General features: G+C 53.0%; 7 protein-coding genes across 7 annotated transcripts; 4 read left to right on the top strand and 3 right to left on the bottom strand.

The window, feature by feature from the left end:
* Positions 1 to 941: 941 nt before the first annotated feature.
* N0V89_000974 (uncharacterized protein) lies at positions 942 to 1,914 on the top strand (the record flags this gene model as incomplete). Its single annotated transcript, XM_056209792.1, has 2 exons — positions 942 to 949; positions 1,038 to 1,914. The coding sequence occupies 2 exons, from the start codon at positions 942 to 944 to the stop codon at positions 1,912 to 1,914; spliced, it is 885 nt and encodes a 294-aa protein (XP_056076614.1).
* Positions 1,915 to 1,930: 16 nt separating this feature from the next.
* N0V89_000973 (uncharacterized protein) lies at positions 1,931 to 2,932 on the top strand (the record flags this gene model as incomplete). Its single annotated transcript, XM_056209791.1, has 2 exons — positions 1,931 to 1,938; positions 1,987 to 2,932. 2 exons carry the CDS (start codon positions 1,931 to 1,933, stop codon positions 2,930 to 2,932), a joined length of 954 nt encoding a protein of 317 aa, XP_056076613.1.
* Positions 2,933 to 3,012: 80 nt separating this feature from the next.
* Positions 3,013 to 4,056, bottom strand: RKM5 (Ribosomal protein lysine methyltransferase; the record flags this gene model as incomplete). Its single annotated transcript, XM_056209790.1, has 3 exons — positions 3,013 to 3,665; positions 3,718 to 3,882; positions 4,005 to 4,056. The coding sequence occupies 3 exons, from the start codon at positions 4,054 to 4,056 to the stop codon at positions 3,013 to 3,015; spliced, it is 870 nt and encodes a 289-aa protein (XP_056076612.1).
* A 405-nt stretch (positions 4,057 to 4,461) lies between these two features.
* On the top strand, positions 4,462 to 6,698 carry FAA4 (long-chain fatty acid-CoA ligase; the record flags this gene model as incomplete). Its single annotated transcript, XM_056209789.1, has 4 exons — positions 4,462 to 4,933; positions 4,985 to 5,380; positions 5,430 to 6,562; positions 6,612 to 6,698. The coding sequence occupies 4 exons, from the start codon at positions 4,462 to 4,464 to the stop codon at positions 6,696 to 6,698; spliced, it is 2,088 nt and encodes a 695-aa protein (XP_056076611.1).
* A 516-nt stretch (positions 6,699 to 7,214) lies between these two features.
* N0V89_000970 (uncharacterized protein) lies at positions 7,215 to 8,165 on the bottom strand (the record flags this gene model as incomplete). Its single annotated transcript, XM_056209788.1, has 1 exon — positions 7,215 to 8,165. The coding sequence occupies one exon, from the start codon at positions 8,163 to 8,165 to the stop codon at positions 7,215 to 7,217; it is 951 nt and encodes a 316-aa protein (XP_056076610.1).
* A 1,339-nt stretch (positions 8,166 to 9,504) lies between these two features.
* Positions 9,505 to 10,990, bottom strand: N0V89_000969 (uncharacterized protein; the record flags this gene model as incomplete). Its single annotated transcript, XM_056209787.1, has 3 exons — positions 9,505 to 9,588; positions 9,826 to 9,972; positions 10,046 to 10,990. 3 exons carry the CDS (start codon positions 10,988 to 10,990, stop codon positions 9,505 to 9,507), a joined length of 1,176 nt encoding a protein of 391 aa, XP_056076609.1.
* Positions 10,991 to 11,558: 568 nt separating this feature from the next.
* On the top strand, positions 11,559 to 13,137 carry N0V89_000968 (uncharacterized protein; the record flags this gene model as incomplete). Its single annotated transcript, XM_056209786.1, has 5 exons — positions 11,559 to 11,625; positions 11,679 to 11,860; positions 11,921 to 11,990; positions 12,061 to 12,731; positions 12,817 to 13,137. The coding sequence occupies 5 exons, from the start codon at positions 11,559 to 11,561 to the stop codon at positions 13,135 to 13,137; spliced, it is 1,311 nt and encodes a 436-aa protein (XP_056076608.1).
* Positions 13,138 to 18,405: the final 5,268 nt, after the last annotated feature.

Genomic DNA, 18,405 nt, shown 5'->3' with positions numbered 1-18,405 from the left:
ATTAGTGAGATAAGATTTGTCGGCGCGTTCCAGCGTTCCAGGAGCGAAGATCAAGTTCGCGGCCAATTTTCAATCAACGGCCGCGCGTCGGTAGTCGACCATTTCGGCCAACGTGGTGACGGGAGCCGCAGAGTGAAAAAGAAGCCGAGACGGAAGGAACGACCTTTGGCCGGCGCCTGCCTAACATGCCCCTCGCAGCTGCCTAACGGTTGTGCTCCGCCCCGACCTCAAGCTCCAGGCCGCTCGGAAACAACGCCGTCTGCTGCAGGCCCCGACCACCATGAAGTCAAGTCGAGCCTTGTTTACCCCTCGCACCGCGCTTCCTGAGACGAGCACGACGTTTATGTTCAATGCTGCGCTGTCGCCCTCGTCCCACGAGTTCGCCACGAACTGCAGATCTAGAGCTACCCCGGAGCCCTGTCGTCCGTGCAGGACAAGACAAGGCCGCTACGTGTCCCGGGCCTTCGCTTGCACTTGCTCCTCCGCGCTGCCTGTACGATCAAACATCACCATTCTGAGAAAACGTGCAGGTAAAGCTATGCGATGCCGGTGCACCATGCAACAATCACCTCCGCACGCTATCCGACGTCGATCTTCAGATTCAGTCCTCGGCCCCACGGCGCGCCAGCCTTGATGCTATTATAGCCGTTCTGCCCCTCATCCATTCAACTGCCGTATACTCTAGAGCCTCTTACATCCGCTATGGCCGGAATATATTGATTGTAGGTAGTCCTGCAATTAGGCGCCATGCGGCAAGATCTTGTTGAACGCTCTCCTTCGAGTATTCGCTATGGCTCCTCTCTTTGGCCTGGCCGGCTGGCTTGTCTTCCTGTCGCTGGCCGGTAATGTTGTTTGCATACCTAGTCCGCAATCGATTCGCAGTGATCTGACTATCCTCACTCATAACGACTTGTATGGTTTGTAGATTGCTCATTGCTCCCATGTCAACGTACCCAAACTGTACTTAAGCTTCTTTGCGACTGACAGATTTTACCAGGCAATTCGAGCATCAGACAGGCGGCGACAATCGTTTTAAGCGCTCGCGCATCCAAGTCGAAAGCCGAGGCCGGGTGTGCAGCACTGCAAGAAACGCTGTGGGACCCGACAGACCATACAGAGCTTGACTTCTTGCGATACCTGGCGTACGAGAAGGCTAGGGACGATGTCGGTCAGTATTGGGTCCAAAGCGGAAAGGACACGGGCTGCAGAGCGATAACAACGTCCGGCAAGATCAGGACCGTACCGTGTGACACAAAATTACCGGCCTTGTGTTCCCAGTCGGCGCCGTTGAGTTCGACATCGAGTAATAATACTGAGCCAAGATGGCAGACGCATGTACGGACCGGGGAGGCGGCAGTCGTAGGATACCGCGACAAGCTTTCTTTCCGCTTCTTGGGCCTGAAATACGCATCCTACCCGTCTCGATTCACCTATTCTGCCTACCAGGTGCCCCGTGGTAATGTCTCAGCCCTTGCTTACGGCCCAGGTTGCATCCAGAGCGGTTGCGGCACCTCGACCTGTAGCGAAGCATGTCTTTACCTGAACATATGGACCCCACACCTTCCCTCCAATGCTAAGTCGCCCAAGAAAGCGGTAATGCTCTGGATCCACGGTGGAGGTTTCACGAGCGGATATGGCTCGGACACCACGTTCGATGGGGGGAACATGGCGTCCAGAGGTGACGTTGTGGTTGTGACCATCAACTACCGCCTCTCTACGCTGGGTTTCCTTACAACGAACAACGCCACCTCGGGCGGCAACTACTGGTTGTCGGACCAAGTAGCAGCGTTGGATTGGGTGCAGAACCATATCGAAGATTTCGGTGGCGACAAGGGGGAGGGTTCTCATATTCGGACAGAGTGCCGGTGGCGCTTCAGTGAGGGCATTGCTTGCGTCGCCACGCGCGAAGGGTAAGTTCTCAAGGGCCATCATGCAATCGTGTCCGGGTGGTGCGGGCTACGCAAATTCATTCTCGAAATATTCGAGCATTGCGGATGCTGCAAACCAGACGAACGCGATATTTGCTGAGAAGGGGTGTACACAGCAGGATGAAGGAGACCGACTTGCATGTTTGCAGACAGTAGATCCCTCCGAGCTCGTTACAGGGACGGTCTACACCTATCCTGTCGTGGATGGCACATTTTTGACTGCTGCGGAGCTTCTGTTAGACGGGTCTGGACCCTCTGTCGACGTTGCGCTCATGACAGGTGTCATGGAGAACGATGGCGACCCTTTCACCTCCTTTTCTAAAAGCTCGAACGTCTCTCAAGCGCTTACGGACCAAGGCTACGATGCCAATGCTATTCTTCGCTCGGGCTTGTTCCCCCTTCCGCAATCAGGGAACGCCACGCTGGACATGTTCAATGTCACCGCTCGCGTTGCAACAGATGCAGAATTCCGCTGCACGACCCAATCTACTGCGTTTTCGGCGGTTTTAAATAGAGTGTTCCCAGTGGTGTACTCATACGAGATCGACCGTGGTTTCCAGCTTGTCGAATGGAGTCCCAATCCACCCACGTGCGAAGCCCCCAAAACCCCAGAGCATCCGCTAGGTGACCCCAGCTTGCCGTACTACAAGTGCCATAGCGGGGAGCTGTATTACGATTTTGGAACGGCGAGGCGTCAAGGCCGCGATCCGCGTGATCAGGATGATATCCCGTTCTCGCAGTATCTGCTCGATACCTGGACGGCGTTTGGCAGGACAAAAAATCCGAATCCTGATCGGAACTTCCTGCATGCAAGAGGGTTTGCGAACACGTCGACTGTTGTGGAAAAGGTGACGCCCTGGAAGCCGACGAGTGCGCGGGAGTTGAAGCTTAGGGTGCTTGATAGTCGACCGAGGGATGAGGGGTTCAGGGAGGTGAAGCAGTGCGAGGTGCTTGAGTTGCCGTTGAATCATTATTTAGACTCCAGTGGACCAGCAGAGTCCTAGAATCGTCGCCTACAATTAGGCATCCGAGATGACAGACAACATACAAGCCGCAGTGCTGTCAAACATCCGATATGTTGATCTCATCGTACTACTCCAATGTGAACAATAAAGCCAGAATTCACTCTCAAAGGTGCGGTCAAGAGCGCATCGGGCACTTGCCAAACCTTGAAGAGAGAATTGAAACTCTTGAGCCAGGCTTCAAACACCTCATGGGAGCGTAGCTGCTGTGCCACGAGGCAAAGCGTTGGTCTATCTTTCCCGTCTAGGGAACGGAGCTTGCATATCTGCGCACATGTGCTGTTCAGTGGCTCGATGAGACTCTCGTTGTAAATACAGTCGCAAGCAATGACGAGGTCGAAACCTGCACCCTCGCCACTCAGACCGAGCTGCGAAGGTAGCGAAGAGACAGAGTTCAGTTCCCAGTCTAGCTCCAGTGTTTCAATGCCGCATACACTCTCTGATATCGAATGAGATGTTTTCTTCTTCGGCTTTGGTTTTCTGGTGTTAATGGTGGGCAAGTTCTCGGCAATGTTCCGCTTCAACAGCCTGATAACGTAGTCTTGATCGGTGGCGATGTACTTCTTAATCTTCGGACCGAGTGTCAAGGCAACGAGCCCGGAGACGCCTGCTCCGAGCTCGATGGCTACGTTATCAGAGCCAAGGAAGCCGTGCTTAGAAAGGAAGTTTGGGGAGGCTATCCATTCAGCGAAGAGGGGCGTTACTTTCCAGACGACTACAGCCAGCATTAGACGACTCAAAAATGATTACAGTGAGACAGTGCAGACCTGCGCCCGTGGTGCCCTCCTTGCGGTCCGAGGTGAGAAGGCCCCGCGACTGGCGGATAGTCAGGTCTCTGCCACCGATGCTGATCTCGATCTCGGCTGCCTGTGAGTCGATGAAGCCCAGAGACTGCTGAGAAGGAACATCATGCGAAAAGACAACGAAGGACTCTGTGGTCAGATATCCATGATCAGTATGTTGAAACGTAGCGAATCGCGTGTGTAGAGAGATACGTTGTGCCGAGGATAATGGTGGATGGAGATTGGTCGAAGTGCTTCTAGTGCTGGCTTACCTTCCTCAGGGTCAGTCACGGGGTCCCCTAGAAGGGTAAACAAGTCACTCATGACGGCGTTGGATTGCTCCAGCAAAGCCAGCCGAGCATGGGGTGGTCTTGGCCGGGCGACGCGTGGTGCAGGCTTGCGTGCACAGCAGCTAGAGGATGGTATAAATTCAGGCTCGGAGGGCTAGGTTTTAAGAGCATCATCTGTGTGGATCCAGCGGGTGGCAGCCGTGGCTAGTAGTCAGCGTAAAGTGCTGCGTCATTGCAGGCGGTACTAGCTCCAAGCTCGCGGACCCTCGCCGTTCACACAAGGCCCAACATAACTACCAATACCTCCAACCTCCTCCCGCACCCACACGCTCCGCTGGCGGCACTCCAGACACGTTTACTACTACTCCTTGTCGTGCTATCCGCCATCCCAGTCTCGATATACCTCGCCGCCTCCACCCTCCCACGCTTCGCCGCCATCATGCCGCGCGATCTCAAGAAGCTCATGCCCCAGGCGCGGTCGGAGGTTAGCAACCCCGTCACGGCTGAAGTGTCCGGCGTCCAGAAGGTCGACGGCGAAACGATACCACGTCGAAATGCGAAGACGGCAGACGCGTTGCGCCTGACGCCCAACGACGACATCAACACGCTCTACGATGTGCTGCGCTATTCATCTGCCAAATTCGGCAACGCGAAGGCTGTCGGCACCCGCAAGATGCTAGACGTACACGAGGAGACCAAGAAAATAAAGAAGATGGTCGATGGCAAGGAGCAGGAGGTGGACAAGAAGTGGCAGTACTTCGAGCTCGGCCCATACGAGTGGAGGAGCTTCGTTGAATTTGAACAGCTGTGCCTCCATGTGGGCGCGGCTATGAAGCAGCTGGGCTTCGTTCCCCACGATCGCATCCACCTGTTCGGTGCAACCAGCATGCAATGGCTCAGTTCCGCACATGGTGAGTGGTTATCCTCTACAATGGCTGTAGCACGCGCGCTAACACTTTTAGGTGCCTTCACGCAGTCTTTGAGCATCGTGACTGCATATGATACGCTTGGCGAGGAAGGTCTTAAGCACTCCATGCTGCAGACCAAGGCCAAGATCATGTTCACTGACCCGCATTTGCTCCCCAGGCTTGTGAACCCCTTCAAGGAGGCTAAGGACATCCAGGTCGTCGTCTACAGCACCAAGGACAAGGCTGAGCTGAAGCACATCGAGGCTCTCACTAATGCCCACCCCCACTTGAAAGTTATCAGCTTTGATGACTTCGTTGCGCTTGGAAAGGAGCACCCCGCGGACCCCATCCCACCAAAGTCGGACGACCTTGCCTGCATTATGTACACTTCTGGGTCCACGGGAACACCAAAGGGTGTCTTGATCAAGCACAGCAACGTTGTCGCTGCCAGTAAGTCCTGATCAGAATAGCTTGGTTGGCCAGCAATAACACGAAACAGTTACTGGTGTCAATGTCATAGTAGGCCAATACATTGGGCCTGGCGACACACTCCTCACATACCTTCCTGCTGCGCACATCCTCGAATTCGTCTTCGAGAACGCTTGTCTCTACTGGGGAGGAAACATGGCCTATGGCACCATCAGGACGCTTTCGGATACCTCTGTAAGGAACTGCAAGGGCGATATCCGCGAAGCGAAGCCTACTATTCTGGTTGGTGTGCCGCAGGTGTGGGAGACCGTGAAGAAGGGAATTGTTACCAAAGTTGAAGCCGGTGGGGCTCTGACTTCTAAGCTATTCTGGGGAGCTATGGCTGCGAAACAGTTCCTCCTGGGATCAGGATTGCCCGGATCTGGCTTCCTCGATACCGTCGTGTTCAACAAGGTTAAAGATGCGACAGGTGGACGTCTGCGCATCTGCATGAATGGTGGCGGTCCAATCGCTAAGGAAACCCAACGTTTCATTTCGTACGCCATTACCCCCATGATCAGCGGTTATGGTCTTACCGAAACCACAGCCATGGGCGCTCTGATGGATCCCCTAGCATGGACCGATCAGGCGCTTGGCGAGATACCTGCGTCCGTTGAGGTCAAGTTGGTCGACTATGCCGATGCCGGTTACTTCTCGACCAACAAGCCACCGCAGGGTGAGATCTGGATTCGTGGAGGAGGCGTCACCGCTGGGTACCTCGATCTTGAGGAGGAGACTAAGGAAGCATTCACCGACGACGGTTGGTTCAAGACTGGCGACATTGGAGAGTTCGACTCAAAGGGCCAGCTCAGAATCATCGACCGAAAAAAGAATTTGGTCAAGACCCTCGCGGGTGAATACATCGCTCTTGAGAAATTGGAGTCCGTATACCGATCTGCTCCTGTCGTTGCAAACATCTGCATCTACGCTGCGGACGATCAGATGAAGCCCGTTGCCATTATTGTCCCTGCTGAGCCCGCGCTCAAGAAACTGGCACACGAGAACGGCATTCAGGGCGATAGTTTAGAGGAGCTCGTGCACAACGACAAGCTGAATGGTGTGGTACTGAAGCAACTACAGTCGCAGGGCCAGAAGGGCGGTCTGGCCGGCTTCGAGATAATCGCTGGTGTGGTCATGGCTGACGAGGAGTGGACGCCGCAAAACGTAAGTTTTGCCTCAAACTATTGCAGTACATGTTTCTGACAGACCCCAGAACTTCACCACGGCGGCGCAAAAGATTAACCGCAAGCTCATTCTGCAAACGTACCAAAAGGAGATCGACAAGGCATACGGCAAATAAGTGGTGCCCTCCTTCCATTATTACACCTCGAAAAACTGGTAAGCGGTCGTGCGTGTTGGCGTTCGTTGGAGTTGCTCTTGTTCCTAGTCGAGACGAAGTGGGAGATGTAGTGTGTTTGCTTCTTCACAAGTGAAGATGGAAATTGACATGTATTGTAGCTATGTAATCATGGATAATCCTTTTCCTCCAGCCGTTATTTGACGTGATCAGTAACCCTTCACTTTGGCGATCGTAGAAACATTTACAAGATCGTAAATACAGCGCAGAAGCTTGCCTTTTCATTATATCTTGGGGGTCTACGCAGACACCATTGAAGATGCAGGAACAAATACGCTCCATCTAGGAAGCCTCCCACCCTATACACTCGTGTCTAGCATCTCAGCAGGATCCTCCCGATCCATGTGTCGCCCGACCAACATTCCTTTCTCATCAATATACCCCTCTCTAAGTTCCGGTGTTCCACTTCCTCATCAGCAACCCGGCCTTCAAGACATGAATATTAGAGAGCAAGTTCACTCACCTCACAACCCTCTGCAGCTCGCTAGGTTGTATCAGGCCTGGGTCCACAGGAATCGTCATATCGCTCGTACGCGTTGGGGGGCTGTACTTGTAGAGGTGGGAGTTTGAGCTTGGGGAATCGTGCGTCAACGTATAGTACCCCGTCATAGGACAGAACTCGAACGTCCCGCCCATGCTGCGGTGGCTGGCGGCACGCGAGACGTGCGAGATTCGGTCGACGTTGACCTCCAAGCCAACATGCTGCGGCGATGTAGATGAGCTGCCGTACTGCGACTCGTAATATGCAGGAGGTACAGCATGGCTAGTCATTGGGCTGTTATTCTCCATGTAGGGGGGCGAAAGCTGCGTTTGTGGGCTTGGCCATGCTTGTGGTGCAGGAGAGTGAGTGAGATACCACGTATTTCTCGGCTTAGTGGATCGCACAACCGTCCTGCCTTTCCTCCTCACCTCTTCTTTCAACCCCTTGGGACGGCCCCAGAAGAATGCTAGCAAAGCGCCGAGACGAACAACGCTAACACAAACAATGGCGATCCCCGTGATGGCGCCGGTGCCAAGTTTCCCTCCTCCGTGACTGGGCGACATTGTTTGTTGTGGTGTCCTGCCATCGGGCAGCGTAGATGACGAGGGCGTCTTTGCCTCGAACGGAAACGGTTCACCCGGCGAGAGCTGGTAGGATGCTTGGAGAGCCAGCTGCCGCTGGGTCTGCAACAATGTGCTAGCATTAGGATTAATGACGCCGACCATGCCTTGTTTCGTACAAGAGTCTGGGGCGGAGCAGTAGTAAAATACCGGATTTGTGTCATTGACTCGAACAGTGTACTTTGGAGGTTGTTTGGGGTTGTCGGTTAGGCAGGGCTGTTTGGGGGTAGAAGGGGGGATTACGTCGTCCAAAACAGCATCTACGGCGTAGAAGCCGGACCAGAAGCCTAACTTGTTTCTGCCGGTCATTTCGTAGGGGATGCAGGGGTGTTGGTATTCTGCTCTCATAACACTGTGATTCACCGGGTAGAAGCGAATTCGACGACTTGTCCCCCCGTTAGCGTGATAATCTCCTTACCTCTCACTAGAACGGCAGCAAGGAAGGTTAAGCCCTATATAATTGCAGCTTAGATCCCCAACGGCGGCTTGTATGACATCTGGTTTAAACTTGTGATCGCCATTGCCCACTTGGACGGTGAAGGTATGCGCAGATTTTGAGCTTGTTATGATAGAAGAAGTGGATAGTAGAGAGAGGGGAACTGTGAATGAAGACTCTGCCGAAGAGGTCGAGAGTATTGAGAAGGAAGTCTCGGTTGTGGATGCTGCCATCGTAGTTGGACGCGTAGGGGTGGGCTTATTCGAGCTGTACGTTGTAGTGCCCGCGGCAGACGCGATGTTACAGAGTGTATTGACGAGGTAGACTGCGCGTCGCAAAGAGAGCATGCTGACACCGTGTCATTGTGCGATTTCTGTGGTCCGGTACATGTGGAGTGTAGCGTTCGATCAGTGGCGCCCAGATCGACAGGCTGCCTCGAAGCATATGGCAGAATACGATAAAGAACAAAGGGCAATATCCCTTGTGCCTGGAACATCCATAGTCTGCTTGGTGGCAAATTGCGAAGTGCCCGAACGCTTGGGATTCTTTCCTCTAGCGGTGATCAATTACTGTGGCTGCGGCGTAATCCATAGCTCTTGATTTGATGTTCTCTACCCCTCAGAAATGTCCATTCAGAGGATGCCTATCGGTATCAAAGAGGTTGGCTTGACATCGCACGGATGATCAAAGCCACGGCGGAAGACGAAACAGACAAAGAGCTGTCAACTGAGTGCCACCCTTTCAACAGTGTACCATGATTACACTTACATTTCTGCGCAATGCTGGGATGGTCAAGTGAGGAGCAGATCGTTGTTTTGCAAATTGGAAGGACTCAGCATTAATCGGCGCTTGAAGTGACTGACCGACGAGATGGAGAACATGGATGGGAGGCCCATGGCTTTTTAAGAAGGAGACTTGTTGAGTGCTGAGCTCTCTTGGGCTAGAGACTTTCGGATGAACTATGTGTCTGTTAATGCTTGTGCGAATTGGAACATGATCTCAATTCAAGGGGTTGGCATACATTCTAACTCGCCCTCATTCCAATATATTGCAAAACAGCATGGTCTTGAGGCATTGAAATAGAATCAGCTAATTTATACACCTTTTCTTTATCTGAACGCCTGTAACATCGACCCCAAACTAGCCCCGTACCAGCTCCTCAGGCGAAACAATGGTTGTCGTATGTGCATCCCCATCGAGATTGACTACACGCTATTCGATGAAGTAGTGCTCTCCTGTCGCCAGTACCTCGACCTTGTCACCCACACTGATAAAACCTTCCTCTAGCGGGGTGACCTGCATGCCCAAGCAAGCAGACTTGCTCCCCTTGTCAATGACCCTATACTTACGCATCGTGGTACCTGGCTCGTTTCGATCTGCTATTCCCGTAAGAGGATCGACGTTAGGGAGCTTGCAACGGGTGGTGCGGCATGAGATATCTAATGTGAGCGAGCCGAAGCGTGCCTGGACGGAAGTAGTCAGCATGTATAGAGGTTTCTTGTAGTCCAGAAGGCTGTTGTGCGGGGGTCATACTGTCTTCCAGCTATCTTCGTTAAAGGCGGGTGGGCCGATGAAGATGATATTAGGGCGGTAGCGGAGGATGTTGAGGGGTCGGAAGCGCGCGGGGACTCTGGAAGAGACGTCGTGAATTGAAGCAAGGTTCTGGATTTGCACTGGATGCTGTCGTAGATCTTAGATGAGTTCCGTGTTGAACACGCATAACGTGCTGTAGACGATGGGGGGAAATACATACAGCATCCTGCATCCCGATCGATGTTTGGAAACCCACATCATCCTTCTTCGGTGCATTATGTAAGACCGATCTAGGAGCGTCGGGATCGATTCGGAAGATGGTCAACGGGTTCGATACGCCGAGGGTGTACTTAAGTTTCGACGTTGTCTCTTCGATGATCTCGCAGCCCATGTTCAACGCTACAGGTACATCATCGAAGATCTTCACCGGCTCTTTCCGGTACCCGCTGGTTGTGATCCTGTCTTTCTTTGGGTTGAACGGTATCCGAAACTCAACCATGGGCTCCGATTTCCCTCCCAACTTCGCAGCCAGAATCCTTCCGTAGTTCCTGATACCGGCGACGCTGAGCTCCGTATCAGGACTGAATGGGAACCGAGCTACAATACAACCATCGCTCTTCACCCATTCGCCGTCCTTGTCATACCCAGGCGCTTCCGGGTCTGGGACCCACAACTCGACTTCTACTCTTGCGAGGCGCGGGAATTGCCTTAGCGTGATGAAGGTCCATTGACTTTTGACTTTGCCTTCTAGGGTGGGTAAGCCTGTCACTTGCTGCGCGAAGGTGAATTGGCGATCGTACTTCAAGCCCCTGTGCCCGACTTCAGCTGTATCGAGCTCCACGCCTGCGCAGCTCTTGAGCGGGTACACCATCAATGCCTTGACTTTCCAGGGATTGGATGCGGATGATTCGGCGCCATTGTCGTACTTCTTGGAGAACTGGTCGGACAGGTTGGAAGGACTGCTTTTGTTGAGTTTGCGGCACCCAGCGGGCGGCGCAGTGGGTTGTTCGCGCTGGGAAAGAGCGAGGAAGTAAAGAGACATGAAAGGAAAGAGAAGAGCGAGCGTGGTGATCAAGAGAGCAAGAGGCGTTGCTCGCAAGCATACAGCATGCCATGTCTTCTGCACTGAGTTCAGGACGTCATCGAGGGCGTTGGTCCTGGCCATCGGTGCGGTTGTGAAGAGTATGGTGTGCTCATGAAATATCTTATGCGCAGCTTTGGCGATGTGATGCTTGATCCGGCAGCAACACTCAACTGCGCAGAAGGTAGAGATTGAACAGATACCTCGGAACCCTAGTGATGATATTATCTTGTGAGGCGTGAGCACTATTACCGCATGTCGAATGAGATCGTGCGGCGGTTGACGGTCACTCGGTGACTCAGAGTCTTCGAGCGGAAGCGGAGTCGAGCCAAGTATACACAGTAATGGAGGACCAATACAAAATCTAGCTCTATGGGGAACCCGTTTCCTTATGTCTCGAGAGCGCAAGGGCGATCGTATTATCATTGAAGCCCGAGTGGAAGCCTGTCTTCTTCTCGAAGGTGCTGCGAGTCATGCGCTTGCCGCCGTGTTGCTGGGCAGCGTCATGGCTCCCAACCAGCGCGAGCGGGCACGACTTCACGATGCTTCAAACACCCGCACCGTTGAGTTGTAATGAGTGTGCAGCACGCGTTGCGCGTCGCATCGCGCTTACGGGACCTACCCAATCACTCTGGTTTCTCCCACTTTTAGCATGCCATCCCCCACTGTGGCCAGCAACAATGTAGACATGCTATCGTCCTCGGCGCCACCGTCGTCTCGTACGTTGAATCGGGGTATTGCTTGCTTTATCATCTAATTCGAGCTGCTACAGATCGACTGCCTACAGTCTCGGCTTTCCAGACTCTCGAGACGCTACACGCCCGGGGCTCCCGCACCGTTTGCACCGGCCTTTCCCAGCTTGACAAGCACCTCGCTCCCCATGGACTGCCAGGCCGAGCCGTCGCTGGCGGTTACATGCGCGGCAAGGTCACCGAGATCTTCGGCCCGCCTGGAGTAGGCAAGACGGCTTTTGGGTAAATCCAGACCTAGTTTCTTGCCTATATTGGGTTGCAGATGCTGATGGAGAGAAGCATTCAGGCAGCGGTGAGCGCATTGCGCGAAGGACAGAAGGTGGTATGGCTTGGTCAGTACTTAGACCCGGAGGAGCTGCACGATGCTACCTGCGCGAAGTGGCGGAGGCTAATTGCATGCAGATGCTGCTTGTGCACCTTTGGTCCCTCAGCGCTTCACCCATGTCCTACTTGCGGACAACGACCCGATACTGCAGGCATCTTCAGCACCACCCAAGGTACCTGGTACGCCCAGGACCTCTCCAGATGAGATGCGAAGCCACTTTCATCACTACGAAATCCAAACGCTCACGCATTTGCTGGCTCTATTCATGCATCCGCCTTCTTCATTTCCACCACCAAACACAAGGCTCATCGTTATCGACTCAATCTCAACCCTGTTTGATAACGCCTATCCCCGCAATCCTGACGACCGCGCGGCCAAGAACCGGAGTGACCAGGCACGCTGGGCTGCGGGTCGTAAATTTGCAGTAATGAACGAGCTGATTTCGACGCTCACTAAATTGGCTGCTATGCACGACATCGCACTGCTCATCACGTCTCAGACCATCACCCGCATTCGCGCCGGTTCGAGGGCTCTTTTGGTTCCTGCGATAACAGGCGCAGATTGGGAGAACGGCATATCCACTCGTCTCGTCTTGTTTAGGGATTGGGTGCCGGGACAAGGGAAGGTTAGCAAGGCACATGCCGCGAGAATGCAGAAAACCCGGTTTGCAGGCGTACTGAAAGCCAACGGTGTAGCTCTGGCCGACGACGGCGGTGTCGGCAGTGTGGTTCCGTTTGCCATTGAGGAGGTGAGTTAATCTAGTACCCGCAGAGCCTACAGTATCAGCAACGCATATGGTTCTCGTGTGGCGATCACCGGCTGACCTATTACAGACAGGCCTTCGGGAAATAGACCTAGCTGCTGTCGATATTACTGCACCCGTACTGTCTTCTGAAGCGAGACCTCCCAAGCGACAGTTTGCGGAGATAGACGAAGGTGGGGGAGAACCCGACTCGGATGAACTATACGACTGGATGGACGACGATGACGAGGCCGCCGCCGAAGGATTCTTGATAGGTGAAACACCCAACATGGCGGATGGCGACCCTGCAATATCTGGTGCGACTGCTCTTGCAGCATCTGTGGATGATGCAGGACCTACAACTGCAAGTCTTGCAGAGCACAACAGCGTGACACGACCGCCGATACCTTGACCGAATTTAGGTAACGAGGGCTTCAAACAGTTTTGGAATGCCCACTGCCGCATGCCAGATATTGATTACCCCAATCTCCGGGTCAGCGTCTTTGCTGTCGAATATCCACGCCGCAACGGGGCTTATCAGCACCTCAAAATAGATATTCGAGCTCACCTGCTCTCACACCACCCAGTATGTTATCTCGTCTGACCAAGCTTGAGAATATATGACCCCTGAGGGTTGTATCAGGGCGCACCACCCAGAGACCCGTCTAGCAGGTAACATCAATTCTGCCGTGTGGGGTTGACAGCCACCAACTGCGGAGACCTTGCATCCAAGCGCAGCACCTCAACCACGTCGAGCCAAGTCGTTCTCACCTCAGCAGCACGGCACATGCAATTTTCTTATCCATAAGCGTGCCCAATGGTCACAATGTACAATGCCTAGACGTAAGATCCTCAATCACCGGCTCAGCTCCTTCTGCCAATGACCCTCGCGTGGGAAGCGATGTTTCAGGAATGGGCAAGATGTCAACCTTCACATTCTTCCGGTGGCAAATGCAAGACGAGTGCTTCAGGGCACAGTACGAGGATCCTACGCCCAGCATCTCCACGATTCTAGAAGCACGCGGGCGTCTGTGGTACGGGGCCAAAAATCTGGGGGCCGTCCGAAGATGGATCCTGATCCCGACATTTCAACCCACGTCTGCAGGCATCGTAAGCACAGGCAGCTGTCGCATGGTTCGGGGAGACACCGGGACCCAGCGTGCCGGGACACGGTTTCTCACCGGCTGAAATGAATCCTTTCTTGGAGTGCCCCGCGTCTGTGGCTGAGGTAGTCCGGGGAGTAGTTGGGATCCCAGATCGCGTGGGGGTTGGCCGAAAGCCGCAGTGCTTCAGGGGCGGTCTGGCAGGACGTAGGAAATCCCATTGGACGGAAAAACATTTGCGCGGCGATCCTCCGTGTACAGAAACAATAGACTTTTAGCAGAATAATAGAATGCATGGTCCAAACGCCTAGTCACAGAGGTGGAACACAGTGTGCAATGGAAAACGGGTCCGACCGACATGATGTTTTCTGCAGCACCACTGGCGGAAATTGGTGCTGCGATGGTGAAAAGAGCAGTCGTCTCTAACCCGCCGCTAAGCGACAGAGCGGAGTCTCTCACCGCATGCAGCGGCATATACGAAAAGGAGAGAAGATAACTCCTCACCGCACTCCTTCACCGTAGTGTATCAGTGCTGCAGCTAAGGCTACGCGAGTTGCGACTCGAAGACACCTTACGTATCGCAGAGGAGCCAGTACCCCACGGATTCTGCTCACGATGTCCGAATACGAAGGTGAGGCCACGCAACGCTGCTATGTCGGCACTTCGGCCAGGCTTTCAGCTGGCTACTGCTGCCCTATCCGCTTCAACGAGGCCTGTACCCCGGTCTTGGTAGAGATAGGGTGAATACAGCGGGCAGGTGACCCTTTTCTGCCGGCACTCGCGGTAGTGGAGCCTCGTGGTCCGCTTGTGTAGATCTCCCTCGCTTGCGCAAAGGTCTCTATTCCCTACCTGGTTGCGACGACTCGACAAGGCCTGGGCGAGAAGAAATGGTGTTGGCCAGCATCGTTGTGCGCGTGCTATGCTATGCTATGCTATGACGTCATCTCAACAAGGAGTCATTCTGTTGGATACGGCGAAGGAGTCGCCAGGCGTGCTGCCAGACACGGGGCAACATGAGTGTCTAGAGGACAGAAAGAGAGTATGGAAGTGTCGGAAAGACAATCAACAGCCTCAGAGATGATCGAGATCGGAGAAGAAAGCAACCGCATGAGACTGTCGAGCTGACGTTCGAGCGCGATGCGATGTTCCGACTGAAAGAGGGAAGGCAACGGTCGATTAACAATTGCGCACATGGTGACTTTGCGATATGCGCCTTGGAAGGAGCTGTCGGAGTTACACAATTTGATTGTATCGTCGAAGTTAGACAATGCAGACGTGTGACCTGTCTACTTCCAATACCTCTTTATCGTTGTACATCGCTTCCCCCTGGTCGAAATCTGATGTGGCTGCGTCGTGGGGGATATGTATTATGCGTTCATTGTTTCTGGACGTGATGCTATGCAGAGGCGATTTGTACCCAGGCGCACGTTTTCGTACCTGCTAGAGACAGAGTATGGTTGCTCTGCTAAGACGTCTTACCGCCGTTATCATAAAAAGCCATCGAGCGCGTCAGCAGGACATTGTGTTGTTGAGATGAAGCGAGCCGTCTTGGGTGCATATACACTTCCGGTACACCTGTCTCAATCTTGTCATCCACAACGTGGAAAATCTCCCTTTTGACAATCACGTGAATCTATAAGACGTAGATTAACAATGTCAGGAGATGCTCGCTCTGCGCGCTCTTCCGAACTCAGGTCTGCGCTGAACGGTTCGGGTGAGCATAGAGGTGTACTGCTACTATGCGCTATTCGTCGTGCTTGTAGACGAGCTCGAAAACGGGGATGCAGATGCGGAGGACTAAGAAGTACATCGGTGCGGGTAGAAGCGAGACGTTCAAGCCTGGATACATGAAGAGGAAGGGGTGAAGAAGGTTTCTAAAGTGCCCCGCGAGCGGGACGACGGGAAGGCGATGCGAACGGTGAGGGGTGTAGGGTTGAGAATGCGAGTATTCGGGCCGGGGAGAATGGGAATGCTTGTGTATAGTGACTTCAGTATAGACATCGACGAGCTGGAAAGACTGTCATGAGGTGAGGAGGCATTAGGAAGGCGAACTTGAGTAAAAACGTCCAACAGCGATTCCCATGATGAAAGAAGATCTGGAACGGTCTTCTTCATGGACACCTTTACCAGCGCACGTATCCTGACCTCGTACCGGTACCAGTTACTCCACATTCCGACCCTGATCGCCTCTCGATCTCCAATCGCACCCATCGCGCCGAACGGCGAATCCTTCGGTCCTGGGGCCTCGGAACCGCCTCAAGGACAGATGGCCGGGGGAGTACCTCGGCGGAAGTACTCAACCGCAGAATTTCGCCGTGAGGGTACCTCGTCCCTCGGTATGCGCTGCACCGAAGCTCTAGAGCGTTCGCATTGCGCACGGGTCGGCTCGATACGAACGGGTCGCGACAAGGGAGGGATACCAATCCTGGACAATGGGCAGGCATGTCGCTATCGATATGCGCAAGAACTACGCGTTCGGGGTTGTAATTTGCACTTGTGGAGAGGATTTTGATACACAGGAAACGCCACAGACTAGACTCACGAGTACGCACCTGCTATCGTGAGATAAGTTCAGTGTTGAGCGGAAAAAATAGGAAGCATGTGAAAGCGACTAGGTACAGTAACAAGTACCTCTCTGCGAATGATACGTAGCGGTGACGCCACGGACATTTTGACTCGCATGATCTTCTCAACAGAAAAGTATCCAGGGACGAACTCCGATGCAGGCTGCAATGGTGCGTCTTACGTGCGTCCAGTTTTCAATCTATTCAACGTGGTTTCTTTGGATGCATGTGTAATGGGCTTTAATTCTACTGAGGCTAAAATCAGTGCGTGCTGTGCGATATATGACTTGTGGGGAGATCACGCATGCAGAGATCGTCGTTCTTAATTGAGGTGCCTGTTGACGCCCTGCTCGTTGGCTGTGCAAAAGTACTCACGTAGTTTACATGTGCGATTAATGAATAACGGTCTCGCAACCGAAAGACGGGAGTTGCTTGAGTTTATTGTGCGGGCGTAGTAACGTACACATTCTAGAATTGTTCAGCGGACTCTGTTCGAGTTTGATCGAAAAAGCGCACCATGCTTACCCCAAGATCTTGAGCCAAAGTTTCATAGTGCTTGTACTGTGTTACGGTATGGTGGGATCGATGCTATGTCCGATCACGTGCACTAAGTGGCACGACAACTGAGTAATCGGACGTATTCAAATCACCCAAGCAACACTTCCAAGGTTCTGAACGACGGACAATCTGATTGACTTCGCCCTTTGCACGAAAATTAATGTATGTGCGATTCTCGTTTCTGCTCACTTTCATGTCAGCAGTCGGTAATACCGAAGCATCTACGGCCTGCACATGCAAGATAAAAGTCTCCACGTGTTAAAGCAGGACACCGGCAGATGAGTATTGCAGTCCGTGAAGATGCGAGAATCTCCGCTGTTGTATGGTTCTACAAAAAAAAGAAGAAGAAGAAAGATTTGTGCGTAGGTCTTGCTGTTTGGGGTCATAGCTACCTCGGTCGATGACCATACATTGTAGTTGACGATGGCACGTGCATCTATATACCCGATGTTGCATGTTTTCGTTGTTTTGTCCTGTTATCAGAAAAATAACTGTGTATGTCTTGATCTTCAGTTTGGCACTTTCATTGCATTCGGCCCTTTGTAGCTTTAGTCAAGGTAGAAGCACGTTAGAAGCCGCCATGTGAAGCCAGGGCATGTTGAATAGCCGTCTTAGGATTTCGTGCACTTCTAAACGGACGCTCACTACAGAGTGACGTTATTTTGGCAGGAACAAAGCTAGGAGATTAGGGCTAATCGACACTAATCTGCCACAATGACGTTCAGACACATTTCAAATGTATCAGGTCAACGGTGCAATCACAATGTTTTGGAAGCACATGTGATTGCATCAGATCCCTCGGGTGAGAAGATGCGCGGCATGCAGATTCATGGAACCTACCGCGCATCGCCCCCGATGTACATAGATGAGTCGCGGCGGTGTGCTTACCCTACCCTACGTACAGGTATTCCAAGTATCAATGTATCTTCTAGATGAAGTTTATATTAACCGCTGCACAAGCGAAACATTGACGTGAGCCACGAAGCGAGTACCAAACACCTGGTATGGTAAAACTTGGTACTTTATTAAGCAGTAGGACGAGATGCTGCACTTGAAGGCGATCAGTCGTCTATGCTGTGTGCATATGCACGTATGTGAATCTCGAAACCTTGGAAGAATTAGTCACTTTGCTCCGTGCCCGGGCCTGCTTGACGTGCCAAATGGTAGGCCACGCACGAAAAGCTGGAGACGGCCCGAGATCTTCGGTTGGATTGTTGTTGGAATGTTGAGCTCAGATGGCGCGGAGATCCGGCCCTGGAGCTCCTATTCGGTTTACGCATAGCTGGCACCGGTTTGTTTGACGCTCATTGCATGATAAGCACCGCTGACGTTGCCTCGTCGGTGTTGGCGTCGATAGCATGTGACGAACACGGCTTTTGGAGAAAGTACGACGGTAGGAAACTGATGTCGTCTACCTTCCGTAATTACCTTCTCACTTCCACTACCAATGACAGG

Source organism: Didymosphaeria variabile (assembly GCF_027946475.1).
Source record: "Didymosphaeria variabile strain IMI 356815 chromosome Unknown scaffold_1, whole genome shotgun sequence".
In the NCBI taxonomy this organism is placed as follows: domain Eukaryota; kingdom Fungi; phylum Ascomycota; class Dothideomycetes; order Pleosporales; family Didymosphaeriaceae; genus Didymosphaeria; species Didymosphaeria variabile.
This window is presented reverse-complemented; position numbering and strand designations above follow the sequence as displayed.